Source organism: Physcomitrium patens, chromosome 4, assembly GCF_059467195.1.
Source record: "Physcomitrium patens ecotype Gransden chromosome 4, ASM5946719v1, whole genome shotgun sequence".
Lineage (NCBI taxonomy): Eukaryota > Viridiplantae > Streptophyta > Bryopsida > Funariales > Funariaceae > Physcomitrium > Physcomitrium patens.
In genome coordinates this window covers 8,481,542-8,506,800 of record NC_143413.1, presented here as the reverse complement: position 1 = coordinate 8,506,800, position 25,259 = coordinate 8,481,542, and the positions used below count along the sequence as shown (strand labels likewise).

Here is a 25,259-nt window from a genome sequence, read left to right as displayed (position 1 = left end):
AGTTGCAAATCTATTCTTACTTCTACCAAGTATAGCATGTATAATTTTTTCTTCTACTTTGAACAACTTCAAAAATTCACAAGTCAAATTAAAGGAAATTAATCCACAATCTTTAATGTCAAATGAAAATTTCCACAAAGAAGGATAATTTGCTCTCTTTAAAAAAAAATCAATGTTTAAAAAATTAAACAATTTATTTAAAGATGGATGATTTATAACCTTCAAAATACAAGAATAGAAGTTGGATAATCTATTCACTTCTAAAATAAGACAAGAATAATAAATTAGCAATCTTGTTAAACTATCAAGGACATGAATTTCAAAGTAGAAAAATCTCAATACACTCTTGTGTTACTCAAAAAGACTAAAAAATTCCTCAAAGATGGTAATATATTGAACTAGAATAGCTATTGCCAAAGACAAGAAGACTAAAAAGTCTTGAAACAAGACTGAAGACTAGAAAAGTATTAACAAGAGTGAAGAAGGCTTCATTCATGCCTCCATATACTCTCTAATTAAAAGCTATGTGGTGATATTCTATAAGACCTCCAACACGCTGTCGTAATACATGAAGTCTTACTTGAGAATGCTCTAGGCACTTGACTGTGGAAGGTAGAATAGAAATTACAACAACAAAATCCTAACTCTAATAGAATACTAATTAAACTCTAATTAAACTCTAATTAGACCATAACAACACTAAGCAAGCTTTAATCAAATTCAAAGAAACCTCAAAGTAATTACAAAGAAATAATAAAAAAATCTTAAGAAAATATTAAAATGATTACAAATATATCTCAAATACATCTCAATTCAATCTTAATTTAATCCTAGTTAAAATCCTATTGGACTTCATTCAAACTTTAGGCCAAAAACTAACTAAATCTTAAACTCTAAATAAAATCAAATAAAATCCTAAATCCTAAATCAAATCCTAAAGTAAATCCTAACCAATCTTAAATCAAATCCTAAATCCTAAATCAAATCCTAACCAAATCTTAATCCTAAATCAAACCCTAATAAAATCCTAAACCCAAAACCAAATCCTAATCCTAAATAAAATCTTAACCAACCCTAAACCAAATCCTAAATCTTATCCAAATCCTAACCAACCCTAAACCAAATCCTAAATCCTATCCAAATCCTAACCAAATCCTAATCCTAAATCAAACCCTAACCAAATCCTAAATCCTAAACCAAATCCTAATCCTAAATCAAGCCCTAACCAAATCTTAAATCCTAAACCAAATCGTAATCCTAAATCAAACCGTAACCAAATCCTAATCCTAAATCAAATCTTAATCAAATCCTAACCCTAAATCAAATCCTAACCAAACCCTAACCAAATCATAAACCAAACCTTAAATCCTAAATCAAATCCTAGTAATTTCTACAACAGATTTACACTTCAATTACTAATGAATGAACTATTGATCTTAATTCAAAATTTGTGTGCTTTTCAACAAATAAGTCAACAACAAGCAAAAAAAAGTTTAAAAAGAATCAAAATTACTAAATAGAAAATAGCCTCAAAAATGTGCTTAGATATTGGCCGGCCTCATTCTCCAACCTTAATGCCAATCTCCCAGAGCCAATATCTCTCTTTTTCACTATTTGATTGATCTCAAAATTCTCTTACACATAGAAAAACAAGTCTAATATCCTCTCACATAAATTTCTTGCCAATCCAACTAGTAGATTGAAAGAAATCTTAAAAACTCTCAGTGGACCTAAAATTCTACTTTCTAAGATCTTGACCCATTTAAACCTCAATAATCCTCAATTCAGTCGTTAGATTGAGCTAAGATTTACAACACACATTAAGCACAAATATGACCATTATACCCACAAAATTTCACTTATAGATCTATTACAAAACTCTTGAAATCACTAAAAATGTCAACCCTATTTTATTTCACAAAACCTAAGTCAACTAAAAACAATCTTGACTTTATAAAGTTCTTACAAAGACATAATAACTCCAAATTGCCCAAAACTAATGCTCATAGAAACCCTATCTAGTTTGCTATCAAACTCTACTCTCTAATCTACAAAAGAATCCCAAAGTTGTCATCGAGACTCAATTTTGTGCATCAGGGCCTGATTTCGACCCTAGTTCATAACCGGCCCTCTCCGGGTATCAATATCTAGTTTTTTTAAGTAAATTTTGATAGAATTTATTCTTAACTTCCTTCTAAAGATGCTTATATTATTTATTTTTCCAATCTACTTTGTTTTGCCTTATTTATGGTCCTACAAAGTAAGTAGAAGTCACCTTTCTAAAAAGGCAGCATTAGTACTTTTTAGTTTTACTACCCTTTTGACTATTAACTATATTTCTAAGATAATTTTCTCTAATACTTTGAACTAAGATCTCCTACATTATAATAATTTCTACACTCTTTCACCTATTAGTCATATTACATCATGACAATGTGTTGACTTTAGTAGATATATGAGTTAACTTACAATTTAAGTTATTTATATATATGCCACATAGTTAGTTTATTCTACAAGCTACTAATATATGTATTACATGACTAACTTGTTGGCCAAGTCTCTAGCCTATTAATTAACTACAAATACTTATAAAATCAAAGCAGTATCTATAAAGCTTCTAGGAAGCTTTTCTAAGATATATTATGAAAATAATCTACTTTTATCTACTTCTATTTAATTACATAGGTAATTATTGGAATAAATATGTATATCCATGACAAGTAGCTACAACAATAGTCTTGTAGAAGCTTTATAAAAACCATAAAAGTTGTTGTATTATATAAATTATTGCTTATAAATGCATTGAATATTTGATTATGGAAAGTTTTTTTAAATCTAAAATTAAAAATAAGAAATTTCAAAAATAATTCTTAAAACCCTTAATTGTCTTAGAAATTTCATTGAAAAAAATAATCAAAGAATTTTCTAGATGTTAAGCAACTTTATTCTTTAATTCTCACAAAAAATTCTAACTATGAATCTCTTCTTTTACTAATTAGTTTGTGTTAAAGACATAGTCCTTAGAACCTTCTAGAGACAAGTTTCTAGAACTTTCTAGAAGCAAGTCTCTGAAACCTTCTAGAAGCTTCTTAGTTGGTAGAAGATGTTAGGGACATAGTCCTTAGAACCTTCTAGAGATAAGTTTCTAGAATCTTCTAGAAGCAAGTCTCTGGAACCTTCTAGAAGCTTCCTAGTTGGTAGAAGTTGCTTTAGAAGCTTCTTAAACATGAGTATATATTGGAATCGAGGTTGAAGAGTTCTTTAGTCTCGACAACACATCTCTTGGACTTCTAAGTCACCTCTTTGGTGTTGTTCTTGTATTCATGTGATTAATCTAGTTCTTGCCAGTTCTTCTTGAACTTCTTGTTAGATCTCGAGTCTGTATTTCTGCGTCTGTGACAGTTTGTCGAGACTTCACTCACCTCAGATATCAGAGTTAGTTTCTTCCTCGTTAGAGTGTGGATTACCCCTCTGCTTGGAAGTATACTAGCATTTTAGAGGTTGCAAATTACCCTTCTCTAAATTGATACTTTTTTTGTTACAATATTGGAGTCTTATTCTTCTTGGAGAGAGTGGATTGCCCCTTTTCTTGAAGCTCTTAAGGCATTTTAGAAGTTGTGGAGTACCCTCCTCTAAACCAATATTGTCTTCTTGTAGAGTCATTTTTGTCCTTCTCTTAGAATGGCCGGAGGCCAAGACATTAATATGATGGAAAGTTCGGAGTCCAAGTTAGATGCTATCATGAATGCCCTCGCTACGTTATCGCAAAGAACTATAGAGATTGAAGGAGTCGTGGCATGGCTTCATAATGATGGAGCATTTGGGATGGTACAATCTAGGTTCCACCAACCTCAAACTTCTGCACTTGGAGAAGCAACTTTGCCTCAGGTTCGACAAGTACCACTGGTTCTACAACATAAGGAGCCCCGAGTTAGCCTTCCGGACAAGTTTGATGGTATGCGTTCTAAATTTTGAGGATTCGTCAATCAAATCAAGTTGATAACAGTTTTACAGCCCAAACGCTATCCAACGGAGGAGTCATGTATTGGGCTTGTTGGAACCTTATTTACAGGGCAAGCTCAAACATGGTTTGCTCCTTGGTTTGAGAAACGATCGTCCATACTAAACAACTTTGAAACCTTTTTGGATGCATTTGGAGAAGCATTTGGTGAACACAACAAGGTTCGATGGGTTACAACAAAGATCCAGTCACTACAACAAGGGATGCGCTCTACATCAGTCTATGCATCGGACTTCAAGCAATTAGCATATGACATCAATTGGGACGAAGAAGTGTTGATGAGTCAATTCTATTAGGGTTTGAGAGATGATGTAAAAGATTTGTTGTTAACTCTTTCTAATCCACAAACGCTCAACAAAGCTATTAGCCAAGCTCTGAAATGCCATAACCGCCTATTTCAACGCCACCAAGACCAACGTTTAAGACAACATACGGTTTGCCACGCCCCAATTATGTCGGCAAGCACCGTGAATTCACATTCAGAGGTAGAAGACATGCAAATTGATGCGGCACGTGTCAAATTCCTTACCATAGAAGAAAAAAAGCGGCATATGGAGGAAGGTCTATGCTTGTATTACAGTGAAGAAGGCCACAAAGTTGGAAACTGCCCCAAGAAGCAAAATTGACGTATTGTCACGACTAGGGGCACGTTTTTTCAGGAAAACGAGGATGCCCAGCCACAGTAGGAACCGTGTGGCTGGACAGTGAAATATTGCAATAACAACCAGGTTCTTTTCTTTCCGCTGTCGTACTGTAAATGCTTACAGTATGTAAAAATTAGTTAAAACATATTATATGTTAATAAATCTAAATGTGTGTTAAAGTCATTAATAGATTAAATTAAAAAGAGTTGGTAAAAAAAAAACTTTATTTTGTTTTCCTTACTTAGTTTGATTATAGTATATAAAAGTTATAGAACCTTAATGTTAAGTATGAAGCCTTGAGAGGAGATAGGAGCCTAAAGATGAAGATTTAAACTAATAGGAGGTTAATTGGAAGGAATGAAACCAAGGCATGGTTGGATGAAGGTAGAAATAAGGATCTTCATCCCCATTGGTCGAAATCCATGCCCAATGGGCTTTTAGGAGGCTGCCCGCGACCTTGATAAGGGTTTCGGCGACTTCAAAGAGGCCATTAGGAAATCAAAGGCAAGGGTTGTAAATTTTAGGGTTTTGGCTACAATTTTTGTGCAAATTTTATAGGGTTTGGAGTTAGGGTGAATAAGTTATAGCCGTTTGAAGTTAAGGTGTCAATTTGAGACCTACTGTTACTCTTTTGAGTTTAAGAGGAGTCTTATGGAAGCTTTTGGAGATCGGAAGGTGCGGCTGAAAGGGCAACTTCAAGACATACATCTTTTTTGAAGGAAATTTTGCATTTGGAGTTTATATGAAGGACTTATAGGGAGTTAAAGACAGCGCATTCAAATCAAAGGCAGTAAGTGAGCGATTTTGTTCAAAGTAGTGTTAGGAGCCATAACTTGAGTTTTCGAATACAATTTTGGCTCAAACTTTGGAAGAATGTAAAAATTTGTGTTAAAAAGCTATCTATACAAGTTTCGTGGCATTTGGACTTATGGTTTGTGAGATATGAAGAAAATTGCGCGTGGGTATATAAAGATTAGGGTTTGAAGCGACTATTACGGTTTTGAAGATATCTCAAGATCCGCGACGAATTTGCGGTTGAAATTTGTTGTACAAATTAATAACAACATATCAGTACTTTATGTAAATTTTGATAATGTTTCGACGGTTGGATCAAGAGTTATGAGGTGTTGAGGTTCGAGAGAATTTCCACACAAGGATTTACAAGGTTTTAGAGTACTTCTACCATATTTTGGGTGTTGTTGGTTATTTAAGACTTAAGTATTTAGTGTTATTGTCCCAAAAAGAGAACTTATATATATAAAATTAGGGTTTCCTTATTTTAAGCTTGAATGAGCAACTAGTGAAAGCCAGAAGCCCAACGCTTTCTGAGGCAAAGCCTCTCTACCCCGACACCGCTTAACCTGCCTTTTGCTTTACAATCCCTTTGTTTATTGGCCCTTAGAAACTGAGAACCTTAGCATTATTAGATTCAGGAGCATCTGCTTGTTTCTTAGACAAAGAATTTGTGAAGCATCATAAGATTTCTTTAGTACAAAAATCCAAACCTGTTCACGTTGAGGTCATAGATGGGCGACCTTTATTGTCTGGTAGTGTCACCTATGAATTAGAATCTATAGAAGTGACGTTTAAGGGCCATAGTAGTCATATTATGTTCAATATTATTAGAACCCCATCAAATCCTGTTATTCTTGATCTTTCCTGGTTGGAAAAGCATAACCCATCTATAGATTGGAAGTTGCGCAAGATGACCTTTTCTACAAAACTACCCAAGAGCAAGCCTAGTAGAAAACCCCAAATAGAGAAATCCTTATTCATTGGAGCAAGAGCGTTTATAAGATCGTCTAAGGAAGGCACACCGTTTGTCATTTATGCGGCTCTAACTACTGGGGAGAAGATCTCGACAACAAGTATATCTGAGCAATATAAGGATTTTAAAGACGTGTTTCAAAAGAAGAATGCGGACATGCTACTGGAACACAGACCATATGATTGTGCCATAGACTTGCAGGAAGGAGCACAATCGCCTTTTGGCCCAATCTACAATCTATCGCAGACGGAGTTGGCGGAGTTGCAAAAGTACATCGACGAGAATCTAGCCAAGAACTTCATCTGTCATTCAAAATCATTAGCTGGAGCACCCATCTTATTTGTGAAGAAGAAAGATGGCTCATTGCGGATGTGCGTGGACTATCGAGGCCTCAACAACGTAACAAAGAAGAATCGTTACCCATTACCCTTGATTTCTAGTCTCTTAGAACAACTTGGACATGCAAGGATCTTTACAAAAATTGATCTAAGAAGAGCTTACAACCTTGTACGAATCAAGGAAGGAGATGAGTGGAAGACAGCGTTCCGTACAAGGTATGGCCATTTTGAGTATAATGTCATGCCCTTTGGTCTTACCAATGCTCCAACGGTCTTTCAACATATGATGAATGATATTTTCCGAGAGCACCTTGACGATTTTGTTGTCATCTATTTGGATGATATTTTGATATTCTCCAAAAATGAGGAAGAGCATGAAAAGCACGTTCGTTTGGTCTTGGAGAAACTATGCAAGCGAGGACTATATGCCAAGTTGGAGAAGTGTTTATTTCACTAAATAAAGATGGAGTTTTTGGGGTTCGTTGCGACTACGGAAGGCTTGAAGATGGATCCCAAGAAGGTGGAAGCAATCGTGTCCTGGGAGGTTTCGAAGACAGTTAGAGACGTACAATGCTTTCTTGGTTTTGCCAACTTCTATCGGATCTTCATCAAGAATTACTCTCAAGTTGCTGCTCCTCTCATTTGGTTGACATGCAAGGATAAGCTGGAATGGGGACCTCTAGCGGAGAAGGCGTTTCAAGATCTGAAGACCGCATTTACTACGGCTCTAATTTTGGTACATCTAGACTTTACAAAGGCCTTTTATTTAGAAACTGATGCTTCGGATTTTGCTTTGGAAGCTATACTTTTACAAATGGGAGAAGACAAGAAGCTCCATCCGGTTGCATTCTATTCTCGAAAGTTCTCTGCTCCTGAAATCAATTATGAGATCCACGATAAGGAACTTCTTGCTACAGTGGATTCTTTCCAAGAATGGCATCACTTTCTTGAAGGAGCTGTACACCCAATGACCGTATACACAGATCACAAGAATTTGGAATATTTCATGTCGGCTCGAGTTCTAAATCGACGTCAAGCTTGGTGGAATATGTTGCTATCTAGGTTTGATTTTGTTATCACTTATCGACCTGGAAAGCAGTAAGGACTATCTGATGTCTTATCGAGGAGATCGTATCTTATACCAAAGGTTGGAGAAGCAGCATTTTTGATCAACAATGTACGACATTGTTGAAGCCAGAGCAATTTTAGCTTTGCGCTACTATTGTGCCAATTGATGCTGACTTCCTAAATCAGGTACGTGCCATGACCATTGAAGATTTAATAGCCATTGATATTAAGCAGCGTACCAATGACGACAAGTTCAAGGTGGAAGGAGATCTTTTATACTTTGAAGAGCGATTATATATCCCAATAGGACCAGCACGACTCCGAGTTCTTCAATCTCGCCATGATTTTTCAGCTATGGGACATTTTGGATTCAACAAGACCTTGCAGCTTATTTCTTGAGATTTTTGGTGGCCCCAAATGTGGAAGGATGTGAAAGATTTTTTCCTCTCCTGCGACATCTGTTCAAGATCCAAGAATCCTCGACATCGCCCTTATGGACTCCTACAGCCATTGCCGATTCCACGTCGATCATGGTCTTCAATTTCCATGGACTTTATCACGGACTTGCCATCATCGAACTCATTTGACAGCATCTTTGTCGTAGTAGATCGGCTTACAAAGATGGCGCACTATGTCCCTTGCAAGAAGACATCGTCCAGTGAAGTCACAGCAAGGCTCTTTCTCGATAATGTGTATCGATATCATGGAATACCAGATGATATCGTATCAGATCGACGAACCCAGTTTGTATCAAAATTTTGGAGATCTCTCTTTGAGATACTAAAGGTGGATATCAAGCTTTCTTCGGCTTTTCATCCTCAAATTGATCGCCAAACAGAACGGGTGAACTAAGTCTTAGAACAATACTTACAATACAGCATCAACTATCAGCAAGACGATTGGACCACATATCTGTCGCTAGTCAAGTTTGCATATAACAACACCCTCCATGCGTCGACTCAATACACACCATTCTTTTCCAACTACGGGTATCATCCGAAGCTTGATTTATTGAATCCGTCAACAAATAACAATCCAGCAGCTGAAGGATATGCAAAACAACTATCAGAGCTTCAAAATACGTTGAAGCTTCAATTACAATCCGCTCAAGAATCCTACAAGGCGTCTGCAGATAGATTTCGGAATCAAGCACCTACTTTCAAAATTGGAGATAAAGCATGGCTTCTTCGACAGAATATTAAGACCAAGCGACCATGTGATAAATTGGACTATCAAAGATTGGGACCATTTATCATCTAGAAGCAAATCAATCTAGTGGGGATACCGTCTGGAATTACCGGCTTCTATGAAGGTACATCTAGTCTTTCATATTTCTCTATTGGAGCCTTATTGAGAGTCGTCTTTTCCTGGAAGAGTGCAATGTCTACCACCTAGTATTGAGATCGAGAACCACAAGGAATACGAGGTTGAAAAGGTGCTGGATTCACAGCGAAGGTGGGGCAAGTTGGAGTATCTTGTTCATTGGTGCGGCTACGACATTAATGAGTGAACGTGGGAGCCAGCTGAAAATCTCGCCAATTCGTCACAAAAGGTACAAGAGTTTTATCAACAACATCTTCATAAACCTAAGCCGGTTTGACGATAGCTTCCTTTTGAAGCTTGCTCACCCGAGAATATAAGAAAGGGAGAGAGCACCACCAAAATTCGTAGTTGATGTAGTTATTTTTTCCAAGATAAAATAGAATTTTTTCAGTAGCCATAGTTTGGTCTTTTGATATGGATAGCCAAGAGATAGATACTATGCCAGTCAGATTATCTCAATCGACTAGCTCACGAAGGCGACCCCAAGATGAAGAACCGCCTACACCACGACGACGAGGGAGGATACCGAGTAACTGATCACTGGTGATTGTATTTGAGTCCGAGCCTGATTACGATGGTCAGCCAGAAGGCGTGTTTGCAAGACAATTTCACAATGAAGACACAGAAGTTCATACTTGGTCAAAAGTTGAAGGAGTGGGCCACTACCGTTGGCTTCAAGGGTCGATGAACTACTTGCCTCGTGAACAACAGTTGGAGTTCATAACAGACGTTATGCGACAGATCTTCATTTTCTTGTGTTGGTACTGATTAATAACAACATTGCTTCTCAGAGACCTCGAAGCTAAAAGAGGGGGTGATGTTAGGGACATAGTTCTTAGAACCTTCTAGAGACAAGTTTCTAGAACCTTCTAGAAGCAAGTCTTTGAAACCTTCTAGAAGCTTCTTAGTTGGTAGAAGATGTTAGGGACATAGTCCTTAGAACCTTCTAGAGATAAGTTTCTAGAACCTTCTAGAAACAAGTCTCTGGAACCTTCTAGAAGCTTCCTAGTTGATAGAAGTTGCTTTAGAAGCTTCCTAAACATGAGTATATATTGGAATCGAGGCTGAAGAGTTTTTCAGTCTTGACAACACATCCCTTAGAGCTCTAGCTCACCTCTTTGGTGTTGTTCTTGTATTCATCTGATTAATCTAGTTCTTACCAGTTCTTCTTGAACTTCTTGTTAGATCTTGAGTCTGTATTTCTGTGTCCGTGACAGTTTGTAGTCAAATTTGTTAAAAGTCTTTTTCTTTAAGCCATTTATTGATAGACTAATTTGCAGCTCAATCCAGTTGATAGAGCTTTATACAAGCTTGAGACTCTTCTAATCCCTCAAGCTATCAACAAGTAACTTATTGTACTAAAATTTTAATACCTTTAAATCTAACATAAAATATGAAGTAAAATTTAAGATGTGTACTCAATACACACATATATTTTAGTTTACAAAAGATAAACTATAGATCTAGGTCATAATTTAAAGAATAGCTGAAATTATAGACCTTGATTTTATCCTTCTGTTATCCTTTCCCAATTTTATAAAAACGTGAGTATGATGTCTTGACCTGTGGTCCAGAACAGAAGGATAAAAAGGTCGTTCTTCCGTGGTCGACGGATGGAATAATTCATCCAAAACAGATGAACATAGCTACTGATGAATGAACGGGGAGTGGTCGCTGCGTCCAAACTCTTGCCCTCCGGCCAAAGCCCCCGCATCGTCGACCTTTCGCACGCGCGCGGGAACCTAGCAGCAGCCTCCACTGCCGTGGTTTCGTTGCGCTGCGTTGCGCTCGGCCGCGTTCAGACCCATCGCTGGTTCTGGGTTTTGCGACGTTGTTGTTGTTGTTGTTGGAGGAGTAGTCGAGGGAGTGAAGCGGACCAGCGCAGGGATCAGGTGTGTGTTTGTGGCAATGGCGATGGCGCAAGGAGCGCTGCAGTCGTGTTCAGTCGCGTTCGGTGTGAGTGGTGGAAACTTCGCTGGATTGGCTTCATCCGGGGCCAGGATCTCGTCTGTTTCGTTCCGTGGTGGCGCGCCGGTGCTATCGTCGCCTCTGACGACCGTGAGGAGGGAGAACCTGAGGAGGAGGGAGGGGGGGAGAGGGGGCTCCGTGAAGGTGCAGAGGGAGGTCGCGGTGTCGAGCGTGACAATCGAGGCGGCGTTGGGCGTGGAGAAGAAGGGCGTCGCGGATTCGAAGGTGAATGGAGTGCCGTCGGCGAAGCATGGCGCGGTGGGGGAAGCGCAGGTCCCGTCCATGGAGGTGGATGCTGTGACGGAAGCTGAATTGAAGGAGAACGGGTTCCGGAGCACGAGGAGGACGAAGCTGGTGTGCACCATTGGCCCTGCCACATGCGCGCCGGAGCAGCTGGAGGCGTTGGCGATGGGGGGTATGAATGTGGCCCGCCTGAACATGTGCCATGGCACCCGGGATTGGCACAAGCAAGTAATTCGCAATGTGCGCAGTTTGAATTCCGAGAAAGGCTACTCTGTGGCTATCATGATGGATACCGAAGGTAGCGAAATCCACATGGGGGACTTCAATGGCGCCCCGTCCGTCAAGGCCGAGGTGCGTGATTGTAGTAGGATTTTACTCGTCGCGCTCAAAGATTTGAGAAGTCTTCTGCTGAGAAGGTCCTCGCTAATGTTAACTTCAATCAAGATTCATCGCGAAGTTCGTAATGCTTGCAATTTTCTTGTTGACCTCATCAAGTGATGCAAAAGCTTTAATCTAGTTGTGAAACCTGGGAATCTTCAAAGAACTCTTTATGTTGTTTCGAGTCAAGGGTTTCTGCCGCCGCACTCAATGACGAAGTTAACACGGTTGGTGATTAGGGAATTCTGCTCGTGAATGGAATTGTTGCGAAGTTCGTTTCGAAACCTTGTCTGTTCCCTTTTATGCTCTGCGAGAATACAGGGGATCGAGGGATCAAAGCATAAGTTTGAAGATATTCCTCCTTAACCGAAACTTCGAGGTTGGAGGTTTCCTGTTTGTGCGCAGAGTTTTCTTTAGTTTCTTACACTATGGTGTGCGTTTTTATTGTTTCTATGTCTGTCGATCAGGATGGTCAAGAATGGATCTTCACTGTCCGCACACTGGAGAGCCTTCCAGAGCGCACTACTACTGTCAACTACGACGGGTTTGCTGAAGGTATCCTGGCATTGTGTACAATTTGCCCTCTTCTCAATCATTCGAATGAGACAGAGATGGCTGCAACTTGGAACTCTACACGATATTGTTGAGTATAGGATCCTTCGCATGCTTTTGTCTTGCTATCCTGTATGCACCTAATCATTGTTGTGATCATCGATGCTTCTTGGCAGATGTCAGGGTTGGGGATGAATTGCTCGTAGACGGAGGGATGGTGCGATTTGAAGTGATCGAGAAGATCGGTCCTGATGTCAAGTGCAAGTGCACTGATCCTGGACTCCTGCTTCCTCGTGCAAATCTGACTATGTGGAGGGAAGGGCGGCTGGTGCGTGATCTCAATGCAATGCTTCCCACTATTTCATCTAAGGTGAGCTGGATCCTAAACCAAAAATCTTAAACGCTGCAATTTGGATCTTTTCAAACTCCATCATTCCTTGCTCCTGATTCATGCTCCTGATAATTCACGAATGTTTTCCTATTTTGGGTCCTACTGGAGAGATTTAGGTTTCTTGAGCTTGTAAATGAACTTGAAGTAGATTACGCTCTGGCCGTCTCTGAAATGGCGGATTTCTGTAATTTTTGCAGGACTGGATTGACATCGACTTCGGAATTGCAGAAGGGGTTGATTTTATTGCCGTCTCCTTTGTTAAGACATCTGAAGTCATCAAGCATTTGAAGAGCTACATTAATGCAAGAGCACCTAACGAGTATGAGTAATTGACTGCTTTTTGTAGGCAACTAGCTCATTTTTGGTGACTTTCCTTCGCACTCCTTTTGTCCGCATGCTCACTCTTTGATGTTTATGAATCCCTCAACAGTTCAATTGGAGTGTTCGCCAAAATTGAAAGCAGTGACTCTTTGAAGAACGTAGAGGACATTATTCGTGTCTCTGATGGGGCTATGGTGGCTCGAGGTGATTTAGGTGCCCAAATTCCATTAGAACAAGTGCCGTCTGTTCAGCAGGGAATTGTGAATCTATGCCGGGAGCTTAACAAGCCAGTTATTGTAGCGTCACAGCTCTTGGAGTCCATGATCGAATACCCCACACCTACGCGAGCGGAAGTAAGAACACCGTGTTCTGCTTTCTATTCAATATAAGCTTTTCAAATGTTCGTTAGTATTCTAGTTCGCTTGAAATGTTTCATTCTGAATTTTTTGCAAGCACTGTGCTGCAGGTGGCAGATGTATCAGAGGCTGTGAGACAGCGAGCTGACGCTTTGATGCTGTCTGGAGAGTCTGCCATGGGCCTGTTTCCAGAGAAGGCGCTCAGCGTGCTGCGGACTGTAAGTCTTCGTATGGAGGAGTGGTGTCGTGAGAACAAACAGCACGCATCCGATCGACTTCCAGAGCTCTCATCAGCTCTCAATGATCGTATCTCAGAGAGCATCTGCAGCTCTGCTGCTCAGATGGGTAAGCGACGCATCCTCACAAAATTACTCGTATTTTCATGCCTTCCCCGCCGAGGACTCGAGGTCGTTTGTTGAGCTTTGGTGTCACCGAATGCAGCCAACAGACTGGGAGCCGACGCCATCTTCGTGTACACCCGACGCGGTTACATGGCGTCTCTTTTGTCAAGGGCCAGGCCTGATTGTCCCATCTTCGCTTTCACCGACACGAAGTCCATGCGGCAACGGCTGAACCTGCAATGGGGATTGATTCCCTTCCGGCTGGACTTCTCCGGGGATATGGAGAGCAACCTTCGGAGGACGTTTGCGCTTCTGAAAGCGCGTGGCATGATGAAGAAGGGCGACCTCATAGTCGCCGTCTCTGACATCTCCACTTCCGATTTCATGCAATCCATTCAGGTCCGTAGAATCCCTTGAGAGCTCACTCCAGACTTTATCAACAAACTTTCAGAAGACTCATCAGGAATATTACGTCTAAATTTTCTGGATGTGGGTGGATGGACCAGAGAGGTCCTTCCAACTCTAGTATTGGGTTGTGCTGGTTTTGCAATTGGGTCCTTCATAGAAAGGGTTTTTGCATTGATAGGCATGGAAAGGGAGAACAGGTAATTAGTCAGCTGTGATATTCTGCAGGTGAAGTTCTTGATTGGATTTAGTGATGCTTCCCTTGAGATAGAGCTGGAATTAATTGTTAAGATGCGGTAGTAACATTAATAGGCGGGTTTCCTGGCTGGTTGCCATAAGTGCGTGAGACCAGCTTCGTGGTAAGCGGCAAACATCGATTGATTGTTGCATAGACAACACCTGCTTCAAGCTGATCGCTCAAGGCAGGAATATCACTGGATTAGGATTTCTGTTATGTTGTCCTTATCGATTTTAATGTGAAATTCCAGCTTGTTTCGATTTGAGCAGTTCTCATGACATTCTCTACAAGTGCCTTTTGATTGACATTCGATAGGGGAGAAGGGAGTTTCTGTAGTTTATGCTTGTAGCCCATGCTTTCGACGTCTATTCTTATCTTGCGACCACAACGCCGAGGTATGTAGCTATGATGTTTTGCACCCTCTTAGTTCGTCACCTACTGTGAAGTGGTCTTAGTTATCTGTTGACAGAAGGATCTGCCGTTGTAATTGTAACTCAAATTTAAAGTGACCCTATTTTGGAACTAAACGAAACATTGAAATATGAATTTTTTATGTGACACAATCTATATCTGTTTCACTAAATTTAAAAATACATTTCTAACCACACCTATTTATCTATACATTTTAACCACAATAATGTTATTTCTTTCATCTTATTATTTGTCTGTCCCAATAGCATTGGTTAAATTATACTGTTTATTTACTGTTAGATTAGTACATAATGTACCATTTATAGTTTTATGCTTCTGCACGTTGGCACCCTGAATTTTCATTATTCCCAGATGTATTATTTTCCAATTTATCCAAGATGTATGTATTTGTAGCCAATAGTATATGTAAGCCCTTCACAGTAAAAGTTTTTGACATTTTCCATATTTGTTACTAATTATAGTACTTTGTAGTTTTATGTTTGTACATAAATCAGTGGGACAGTAAGAAAGTTATCCGTGATTGCAACGATACAATATATACACAATTTCACAACATCCCATAAGTTTAAAAGTAATGATGACAGTAGTGAATGTGGGTTACGACACAAAAACCATACCTCAGCATAAGCGCACGTGTACACTTCACGGTGGAACAGCCATTTTTATATCTAAGAAGTGAACTTAGATTATGAAACAAAAACTCTCCAATTGGAAAACAAATCATGAGTTTCACCCAAATCCACGAAAACTGCAAAACCTATATCTTCAGCGATTACAAACGATGCCCAATCTGAATTTTTCTTTAGGTACAGAAGAAAGGAATGAAAAACAGGAAAGTGGAGATAAAAGAGGCAGATACCAACAAAATCCCTGCGCTCCATCATCCGGTGATTTCACATGCTACACACTTCGTTTATCCACAAAAGTAGTACCTTCACCTGATATCTTCCCAGCAAAGCTTTGGGTGGACCTAGAAGAAAAAGATTGCTACAACTAACCCGTAAACTGTAGCATCTGGTTAATTATAATTCATCATGGATGGCACCAAATGCTAGCAGATTCTTCCTCAAAATAAAATAAATAAATAAAATAAATAAATAAATAGTACCTAGATTGTCAACCATAGCGACTCTTGATATTTCTGCAGATTTTCGGTAAATGCTAGGCAGACGAAAAAGGCCTGAAACTTTCCTAAATTTTGCCCCATTTGTTTCAAAGAGAGCAGCTGTCTACTATTAGCAAGATTAAGGGCTTGACCGCACTGGATTGCTCTCCTTGAACTGTGAATTGTGCAGTGTGGACGACCTAAATGAGTTTGAAACTATACTAGTAATCGTTAATCATTAATTTGCTATCCTCTGAATGATTGTATTATGCACCGGGTCAGAGAGATGAGTCAAGAGGTTTTCTATGGGGCCTGTTTTTGTAACATAAGCTTGAACCATAAATCCCACCATCGCTACCATGGCAAGTCGGCCTGCACATCAGTGAAGACATGTAGAGTTAATAATTTGCACCCAATCAACTGCGGACTATGCTATCTAATGCTACACAAAATCTTCACATCATGGGACTAGGAGACATGTTAGCAACAGCCATCTGACAACGAAAACTTAAGCTCTGGATCCTCTTTCTGGCAGCAGACAATGCTGACTACTTACCATTCTTAATCTCTTTCCACCGCAAGGGTTGAGGCTTGGTAGGGTCGTTAGCGAAGCCCAAAGGATTGAAAAGTGGACCGCCAGGGTACCTGCAAAGAACAGAACGATGAAACAGTGGCTCCACTTCCACATTATACATGTCCAAGAAAAATTCATAATGAGCAGCCACTTCAAGCACGGTGCAGTAATTAGTTCTGCATAAGCCTCACAAGACTGGATCAATCGAAATTGTAGATTTCAATTGCATCCCCACGCGTTCTCACCCAGTCTCTAAACCTTCAAAGGCAGCCTCGAAACCAAAAAAGGAGTCTTCTGCTGCCTGAGAACCAGGTTTAACGATATCCATCCATCTTTTTGTCTCTACAAACCTGAAGGACAGATAACAAGGGATCAGAAACCTATTCACCGCTAAAGACTCCAGCGCTTGTCCGTAAACGCAGTCAAATATATTCAAAGAACCCACATGGAAAGATTATGTCATAACATAGAGTTGGACAATCAATGGACGATCAAGCTCTTATTGCAATGAGAGAAACCTTAGTTTAAAACTTAAATAAACTGAAATTCATCTGGAGAAAACATCGCACAGGTCTGAGTGTTACCCCATCAGAATAAGTTGCACTACGAAAAGCGTTGTGGTGTCTGCGAAGTCAAATTTAGTGGCGCCCGCCTCAAACCATACTGGAATATCAGTGCGTCCAGAGGCGCGCAGAAGCTGTACAGAAAATGGTTTTGTAAAAATACAGCCAACAATGGGTAGAACCACAATACCATAACGGCGATTTGAGATGCAACATAGGTTACGCAAGAGGGAATCTGCTCACAATCACTCGGCATAAATTTGATGCTAGGCCAACATTATAGACAATTAATTAGCAAACCTTCATTGAAATCCTAACACGTCTCCGAAATCGAGACTAATGCCACTAATTTGACAAAACACGTTTTCCATTTAAATAAACACTAGTAAAACTCACGACTCAAGGATTGAATGTTCAATTTAGGGACATGAAATTCAGGAGGGAGACGTACATCAGTAAAAAGGATGCCGGCAACACCCGCCATGGCAAAGCGAGAGTGTACAAGCTCAGCCTGCACGTACCATCGCAAGTCCTGTGGGTCTTGCCCAAGTCCCAAAGGATCAAATCCAAAGTCACCTGCCAATCTGCGCACCAACACATTCGTTCGTTCAAGGTAAATTTACTTGGTTACCATGCTTGGCCAAAATACTGAGCAATAAGTTTCCATTGCACAGTTGGAATAGTAGGATCCTTAGGTTCTAAGAGAGCTTATTTTCTTGCTGGAGAATGGGACTCATGAAACAAGGTGAACGACTCAAGAGCATTAGAGCTTCCTGAAAGACTGCTTTTAACCTCTCATTTGACATTGAGAGGTTAAAACAGACACAGACAAAGATGCACGATTCGCACGATTAGCATCATGCAAGAATCATATCATGCGACTGAGGTGTGGCTATCACAGTACGATTAAGGTCACGCATTGAGACAACTGAACAACCATACACAACAATGACGCCAGATCCCTCACATCCAACTAATTGCACAATGCGACGTCTAAATGGCATCCTTCCAAGAATTCTTAATAAAAAGATTCTCGGAACACCGCATTGCGCAGAATCAGTAGCAGAGCACGAAAAGCAAAAGTGACTAGATGAGAAAAAACCAAACAATCCGAGCCTCGGGGCTCTAATACATCACCTGAAAGGCTAGAGGGTTCAGGAATCTAAAACTTACGTTCCATCGAGGTGAGCTGGGGGAGTAGTTCCTGGCAACCACAAGGGCCGCTCCGCACCAACCGTAGCGCTAGACTCCCCAGCCGTCCCGGCCTGCGCCACAGCACTACATTTCCCGGCCGGCACCTTCACAATTCGACCAGCTCCAGGCGCGCAGAAACGCAACTCGCCATGTCTCCGAGCCGAACTCGGGCGCGCAATGCTCGACGCGGCCGCAGTTAGAGTGGTAGCAGCAGATGCAACAACAGAGTAGAGCAGCGCCATAGCTGCACAATCTCTCGACAATTCGTTGCTGGTTGTGTGCGGCCCTGGTTCCTCCTCCGGGGACTTAGTGGGAATGGGAAGCTGGAGTTGGAAGGGGACCCCATGATCGCGCCCCGGGTTCGAACCCCGCTGCTGGCCCACCACCAACTCGCCTCTATTGCCGTGGAAAGTGGATAATATAGCTACGGAACTGGGTCCCCGACCTGTTCCAAGTGCTGCAGCCACGACACTGTTGTAATTTTGTTCTCCCAATGAAGGAAGTTAGTTTTTCTGGTGAAAAATGTTTCTCTGTTCGAGATTTGTTCTAAGGTGCTGATGTTGTAACCAATGTGTTTGTTGTGCAGATAGTAGTTGAGTGGCAATATTGATGCAAACAAACCTTGGCTTCCTCATTTATGGCCTTTTTTCTTCAGTAATTAAAAAACTAGAACATAATCAAGTAGAATCTTGCATAAATAGAATTTTGAGGTTACTTTTTAGTTTTTGGTTAGTTTCTAATAGATGCAAAGTGATTTTAAAAATAAATTGAAGTGATAAATATAATATGGCAAGGAACCTAACTAATGGAACTTCGGATCCCAAGCTGTTGAACCTAGGCAAGAATATCTGAAAGATCAAGCATGTTAGCAACTCCAAAAATCCATCCATAAAACTCTTGCTCAAGGTTCGCCTCAAGTAGACAATTTCTTGCAATGCCAATGTCACGAGAGAATACCCAAGTAATCATCGGTTTAGATGTGCTTGAACTGAAGCATCTTTGTTAGGTTTCATGCTAAGAATGTGAATAGAATCCAATTAAAAATTCAACATTAGCAGAGCGTTGTGAAGCGTTAAAACTAACTGTTCTAAGAATAAAGACAAGGGAATGGACAAGAATCCTCAAACAAAAGCGCAGAAGTTCAACTGACACCTTCGGCAATGAAGTGAGCTACTTCTTTTCATGATTTAAAGTCCCATTGACGGTACAAAATCTTAAGCGATCTTTGAAACTCAGTTGAACTGTGTAACTTTACATATGAATCTCAGGTTTGTAAAATGGTTGAAGAACACTAACTTTAAGAAAGTCTCGAGTGTAAACTGGTGGCTATCTTACACAGTTCGGAAGTTGCTCAAACCGACTTTACCAAGTCGGTATCGGTATTGAGGCTGCTCCTCCTCTTCCTCTTCGTCACTGCTGATGTCGTCTCCTAAGTTGGCAAAGCGAGAGTAATCTACGCCAGTATGTCCCTTCGGCTTGGGAATTGCAGCCCAACCCTCCGGCTTCGGAGGACCTGCAAGAACAGGCAACTTACTTTGCATTGGTTGGTGAGTGGGTGAGTCTGGAGGAGTCTCATGGTCTCCTTCTGGAATAGGACTCAAGGCTATATGCGTCCGCAGTCGCTCTCGCAAATTACGGTAAACTTCAGAATTGGGATTAGTTTCGAGCAATCGGTTTACGTCAAACAGGGCGGAGTGATTATCTTTCATTGCCACAAAGGTCTGGGCTCGCAGCATCAGCGCTCCCGCGTGCTTGACATCAAGCTCCAGCACTGCACTGCATTCCTCCGCTGCCAGCTTGTACTGCTGAAGTTTGAGGTGACATGCTGCACGATTGCTATGAAGAGCGACTTGGTGATTCAGTAGAGTCGCTGCATTCAGAGCCTCTGTGTACAATTTAAGTGCCTCGACATACTCTGACGCCCTGTACTTCTGATGTGCTATCTCTGTCTTCGAATTCATAGCATACTCAGTTTCGTTAACCTTGATCGAGGGAGACAGGTCCTTTCCTTCACACTTCTTCAATAGCTTCACCCCGATTGTTGCTCTTCACCACCTAAAATGAAAAATTAGCTTTCTCGTACACAGCCTTCCGCGTTCGCAGTCATTCGTCAAGAAATCCTGAAATTGAAATCCATAGAACTAAGGACAAGATCAACCCTAGGTTCGACAAAAACTCGATGAATCTTGGCTGGGTCTATAATGATCATCCCTCAAATCTAAGCTTGAGCCACATCGACAACTAGTCTTCTCGGAAGAACTACAAAACATAGCACTGACGAAACCCCAAGATTCGCCTTTCTCTACAAGTTCAACAGCATTGCCCGATTCTCCCAACCAACAAAACCCTTCCGCTTCACATCCCCGAAGATCGCTCCAACACTCCTTCAAAACACCGAGTCGAGATCCTCTTGAGTCAAATAAAACTCAAGCGCTGCAAACAGAAAAGCACGCTCTCCTCACCTCCTCTGCTACTACGCACTAAAATACAGACTCACGAACTGAATTCTGTCTTGTTCACTCGCACTCTCTCGCCACACATGCCAAAAAAAGAATTCCTCCAGGCATCGACTCATAATGGTGGAACGTTCGAGAATGCACGCAGTGAATCTGTGTTTGTAACGAAGTGGACAAATTGTCCGACCAATCGGGGAATGTCGCCGAGCTGCTCGCGAGAAGCGGAAACGAGACAGGGTGCGAGAGAGGGCGCAGAGGGCAGCGAGTGGGCCGTCGAAGGTAGGGAGAAGACACCGCGGATAGGACCTACGACTGCTCTCTGCTCAGAGCCCCTCTTTTGGCGAGTGCCCTGCCCATCTACCCGTTGACAGGTCGGTCTCATCTATACGTCTGCGACTTCTGCCCTTCCTGGCCTAAAAAATGTTTGACAGTGTCGAAATTGTTTTGAAAATGAGTAAAATAACTCTAAATTATCTGTGTACGTGTATTTTTATATAGAATGTTTCTAATGAGATTATAATTTTTTCGTACCGTCAACATATCCTCCCACCACATACCATGTTCTCTCTGTACCTTCCAAACCATTTGAATGATTTTAAAAAATTTAGTTACAAAAAAGAATAAGAAAATAAGATATGTCAAGATATATGTTCGGCGCGTGGCAGATTGTGGTAACAGTCACATAAATTGTGGTGGCATTGGCAGTATACGTTATACATGAGATGTATTTGTACAGAATTTTACTGTTTCTTTACTATTATTCTCTAATCATCATCATTATTAAGTTAGTATGTATGCTTAGATTGCAGATCTAGTTTAATTATCCGATCGTAGAGACTGCACCACGCATAAAATTATTTCCACTAAGGCAGAGAAAACAGAATAGTTTTGGGCTGGATCAACAGCGCAATATATATATATATATATAAATGAAAAAAGAAATAACAATTGAGTAGTGCACTTGCTCAATTTCTCATCATGTCGAATCAAATCATGGGTTGACACAACTGAAGCCACATTATAGACAACTATATCTACAGGTCTCAGTCAATGCAATCCAGTTGCTGACGGTGTCATATCCTGTTATAACGATCCTGCTACTCTTGGGGTTGCCCAGAACAAAACAAAACAAGCTTGGCATTCTAACTACCCAGTGGATACCCCACAGGTGGAAAATGATATCAGGCCTTCTCCTCAGCAGCTCAACTGTGTTGAGCATATGCTGGTCGCACAAATTATGTTACTAATAGACGATGAGATGGTAACAAACCAACACTCGTTAAGACACAAAAAATTGCAAAATAAAGGACTGCGCATTAAGTCTAGACTAGACGACATCGTTAACTCATCACTGCTTGCACAAGTTGTGCAATATCTGAAGGCTGATCTTCACCGAAAATCTTGACTCCTTCGATGCAATACTTGTGTAGGAAAAATATAGCTGGGCTCACCTGAAGAAGCCTGGCACAGCTTATGTCGACAAGCTGGCAGTGTAGACGGGCGACATGTCGGGGTGGAACAGACCCCAATTCTTCTCCGTAATCTTGCCAGTCTTAAGATTCTCATTAAAGAGGGAGAAAATGTAGGTTGGAGTTGCAACTCCAGGTCTCAGAGGAGTGCCCTTGGGCGGATCTGCAAGCACAAGCTTCACCAGATTGTTATTGTAGGTTTGAGCGTTTGCTACGCTGGGACCCACCTGAGTAACATCACCAACTGAAGGCCATCCAGACTCCGTCACCACGATTGGTATGCTGGGGTGCCCCAAGGATGCCATGGCAGAGATGATAGCATCGATCTGAGCATCCCAAAGATTTGTGTATATCTTGCCGTTCCCGGGGTCGTTGACAGGCGGTGCGTTAGGGTTCAGCAGGGCGTAGTCAAGGTTGATGGTGTTGTAGTTGAACATGTAGCTGAAAAAAGGGAATATGTTTACCATGAACGGGGAGCCTGTCTGGTTCAGGAAGTCCAGTAGAGGTTTCATTACCGAGGCTGCAAATGAAGGGCGGAAAACGCTTGCAGAGGGTGGAAACGATACGTTCAACACGCTGAACGCGTGCGGAGTTGAGACTTTGATGTCGCCAAGACCGGCTGTTACGAGTGCCGAATGAAGATTCACCATTGCAGGTACGAGGTTATCTGTATCAGCTGTGTCACTGGTAAGGATCTCATTCCCGACAGCAATGGTGGTGATGGTTGTAGCAGGAACAAAAGGTTGTAAGTTATAGATGACCCAGTTCTGAGTGAACGTCATGTCTGTTGCCATATGAATAATGTCTCCATTCGGCACTGTGATGGAGAGGTCCATTCCTGAGTTCGCAAATGCTCGTATAACGTTCGCATCCGTGTTGTAAATTTTCACTTTAGTGACATTGAGAGTTTTGAGGAACTGCACCACTTGCTCGGTTGGCGGAAGGTTGTCTCCACTCGTACCATAGCCAATTCCGATTGTTGCGGCATCTGCAAGAAATCATCAATTTGCTTCAGCATAATCTGGATTACGAGAATGAGCATACGCAGAGCATCCAGACGAGCACAATCATGATATTGATCCAGTAACTTTACCGATGCATAAGCTGTCAATAGCAAAGAGACTGAACAACGGCACAGTACCACCATTACCTGACACGCGCCGTTCTAAACTACAGGTGACATCTACATTATCTAGACCACGGAACGGGCATTTCCAGAGCATCCAGATGGGCACAACCATTACACCAAACCAACTCCACTAACGATACACAATTATTTTGGGTGAAATGGAGACTGGTCTTCACCTCTGTGCCGCCATTAATTGACACGCGCCGCTCTTAACTACAGGCATTATCGACCATACCTGGAATTAGGAATCAACATTCGCGGAGTATCCAGACGGACAAATTCATTGTATCAATCCAAAAGCATTCCCGATGCACAAGGAGTAGGGTAAGTTGGAGACAGAACAATACAGCACTGTGCCTCCATTAACTGACACGCGCCGCTATAATCTAAAAGTAATCCACTTCAATTCAAAGGCAATTCCTCGCAGCCAAGAAGTGGACGCAGAGGCAAGACATACCCCATAGTTACAAAATCGAGGGGATAAGTGTATCAAAAAAATCAAATCAAAATCAAAATCAAACATGTTTTCGCACCTACGACCAAGGAGTACAGACCTCAGAGACAAGCGAGATTAAGAAGAGGATAAAGATTTCAGGAAAGTCTCTTATCTGCCGTGAGTTTAAAAGATTTTCCGATCGACCTCAACTACAACACACCAAATTTTCAAACATGAGAGGAGCAGAACAACTTACTGGTACCAGCAACCAAGCCGCTAAGTAAAAAGCACAAGGCTCCAATGATGATCAACCGGTAGGCATGGACTCCACACCAACATTTCCGCGACTCGTACTCGTTCATGGATGAGTCCATGGGAATGACTCCCCTAGAGTTCAAGCTCTAGCAACTCTGCACTTCCCTACGAGATAATACCCGCCCTCTTCCAGAAACACGGACTGACTCTTGAAAGACAATGGAGGAGTTGAAGCTATCACGGGAAGGAAGCAAAAACCTCAGAAACTGGAAAACTCTCGCCACACAAACTCAAGAAAGGAGAAATATCAAGCACTGCGTCATGCACAACTAATCAAATCAATAGCAGACTGTCTCTCCCAAGAAGCGTTAATAAACACGACCCAGTTACGCTCACTTCACTTGACCATGGACACTAATGATGCAGTGCATAATCAGAAAAAGCCAAAATTGGGGCCCGCAAACAACCCTACCGAACCGGCTAAATTTAGAACTAGAGTGCGACCAGGTAGTGAAAACTGAGTGGGCCACGGTCAGGAATCGAGGGAGTGATGTACACAAGGGCAGTGGGAGGAGCAGCGTTTATAAGCTTCACAGGGTGCATGAGACAGCCCAGGACGAACTGGGGGAAGAACTGGGCATCATGACTCATGCGAATTGGGGAAAACTGCGAAGGTAATCGACCAGTAGCAAAGAGAGACGTTGGAGCTGACTGTTGGGTCCTTCCTTGGTTGCCAGGATTTAATAAACCCGAGATATTATTTCCTGCAAATCCTGATCTTTGTGCATAAACGCGGCGCCTGCAGGCAGTCCGTATGCTACCAGGCCCTTGTTTGAAACCCCCGAGAGCTTACGATGCCGCCTTTGGGGTTTCCTTCCTTCCTTGCTCTTTCCGTTTCTTCCCAGCCAGCAGCAGCAGCAGCGTTGCGCACGCATTCTACTCCCGCACATCACCGCCAGGTGCGAGTTGCGCGTCGTAGTCCCCAAGAGACATAACGTTAACTCATGCTCGGCATTTGCACACACTTGAAAAGTAACAGCTCAACTGACTGTTGGTTTCCCTGGAACTGGATGTGCGGCAGACCACGTTAACATGTTTTGACTCAATTCCACCCAACAGACACCATCGACAGAGACCAAGCACCTGATCATTATTAAGAATGACACTCTTGTTATCGTAATTGTTATTTAGAACCGAAAGGCGTCTCCCCCCCCCCCCCCCGCTTCCGGTTGACAACATTGAGGTGCAGAGTAGGAATGCTCCATTACGTAGATCAAAGACTTTGAATTCT

At 41.5% G+C, this 25,259-nt stretch overlaps 4 protein-coding genes across 4 annotated transcripts; 1 reads left to right on the top strand and 3 right to left on the bottom strand.

Moving 5' to 3' along the window:
- The first annotated feature begins 10,885 nt into the window (after nucleotides 1–10,885).
- On the top strand, nucleotides 10,886–14,633 carry LOC112281031 (pyruvate kinase isozyme A, chloroplastic). The gene is made up of 7 exons (XM_024517162.3): nucleotides 10,886–11,724; nucleotides 12,219–12,306; nucleotides 12,480–12,673; nucleotides 12,892–13,013; nucleotides 13,125–13,368; nucleotides 13,482–13,716; nucleotides 13,813–14,633. Exons 1-7 carry the CDS (start codon nucleotides 11,071–11,073, stop codon nucleotides 14,127–14,129), a joined length of 1,854 nt encoding a protein of 617 aa, XP_024372930.1. The 5' UTR covers nucleotides 10,886–11,070; the 3' UTR covers nucleotides 14,130–14,633.
- Nucleotides 14,634–15,846: 1,213 nt separating this feature from the next.
- Nucleotides 15,847–18,491, bottom strand: LOC112281033 (photosystem I chlorophyll a/b-binding protein 5, chloroplastic). Its single transcript, XM_024517164.3, has 6 exons — nucleotides 18,203–18,491; nucleotides 17,481–17,613; nucleotides 17,051–17,163; nucleotides 16,712–16,816; nucleotides 16,449–16,537; nucleotides 15,847–16,264 (listed from the first exon to the last, which is right to left on the bottom strand). Exons 1-6 carry the CDS (start codon nucleotides 18,463–18,465, stop codon nucleotides 16,131–16,133), a joined length of 837 nt encoding a protein of 278 aa, XP_024372932.1. The 5' UTR covers nucleotides 18,466–18,491; the 3' UTR covers nucleotides 15,847–16,130.
- Nucleotides 18,492–19,376: 885 nt separating this feature from the next.
- LOC112281032 (uncharacterized) lies at nucleotides 19,377–20,971 on the bottom strand. The gene has a single exon (XM_024517163.3). The coding sequence runs from the start codon at nucleotides 20,182–20,184 to the stop codon at nucleotides 19,555–19,557; it is 630 nt and encodes a 209-aa protein (XP_024372931.1). The 5' UTR covers nucleotides 20,185–20,971; the 3' UTR covers nucleotides 19,377–19,554.
- A 581-nt stretch (nucleotides 20,972–21,552) lies between these two features.
- LOC112280964 (glucan endo-1,3-beta-glucosidase GI) lies at nucleotides 21,553–24,585 on the bottom strand. Its single transcript, XM_024516961.3, has 2 exons — nucleotides 23,970–24,585; nucleotides 21,553–23,136 (listed from the first exon to the last, which is right to left on the bottom strand). The coding sequence occupies exons 1-2, from the start codon at nucleotides 24,085–24,087 to the stop codon at nucleotides 22,151–22,153; spliced, it is 1,104 nt and encodes a 367-aa protein (XP_024372729.1). The 5' UTR covers nucleotides 24,088–24,585; the 3' UTR covers nucleotides 21,553–22,150.
- Between the last annotated feature and the right edge of the window lie 674 nt (nucleotides 24,586–25,259).

Excerpts from the sequence above, each read along its gene's own strand:
- LOC112281031 (XM_024517162.3), top strand. The coding sequence starts at position 11,071 with ATGGCGATGGCGCAAGGAGCGCTGCAGTCGTGTTCAGTCGCGTTCGGT. Across the intron at positions 11,725-12,218 it reads CCCCGTCCGTCAAGGCCGAG|GATGGTCAAGAATGGATCTT; the intron begins GTGCGTGATTGT and ends TCTGTCGATCAG. Across the intron at positions 13,014-13,124 it reads AATGCAAGAGCACCTAACGA|TTCAATTGGAGTGTTCGCCA; the intron begins GTATGAGTAATT and ends ATCCCTCAACAG.
- LOC112281033 (XM_024517164.3), bottom strand. The coding sequence starts at position 18,465 with ATGGCGCTGCTCTACTCTGTTGTTGCATCTGCTGCTACCACTCTAACT. Across the intron at positions 16,817-17,050 it reads GTGCAACTTATTCTGATGGG|GTTTGTAGAGACAAAAAGAT; the intron begins GTAACACTCAGA and ends TCTGTCCTTCAG. Across the intron at positions 16,265-16,448 it reads GTGGAAAGAGATTAAGAATG|GCCGACTTGCCATGGTAGCG; the intron begins GTAAGTAGTCAG and ends ACTGATGTGCAG.
- LOC112281032 (XM_024517163.3), bottom strand. The coding sequence starts at position 20,184 with ATGAATTCGAAGACAGAGATAGCACATCAGAAGTACAGGGCGTCAGAG.
- LOC112280964 (XM_024516961.3), bottom strand. The coding sequence starts at position 24,087 with ATGGACTCATCCATGAACGAGTACGAGTCGCGGAAATGTTGGTGTGGA. Across the intron at positions 23,137-23,969 it reads CGGCTTGGTTGCTGGTACCA|ATGCCGCAACAATCGGAATT; the intron begins GTAAGTTGTTCT and ends GATTTCTTGCAG.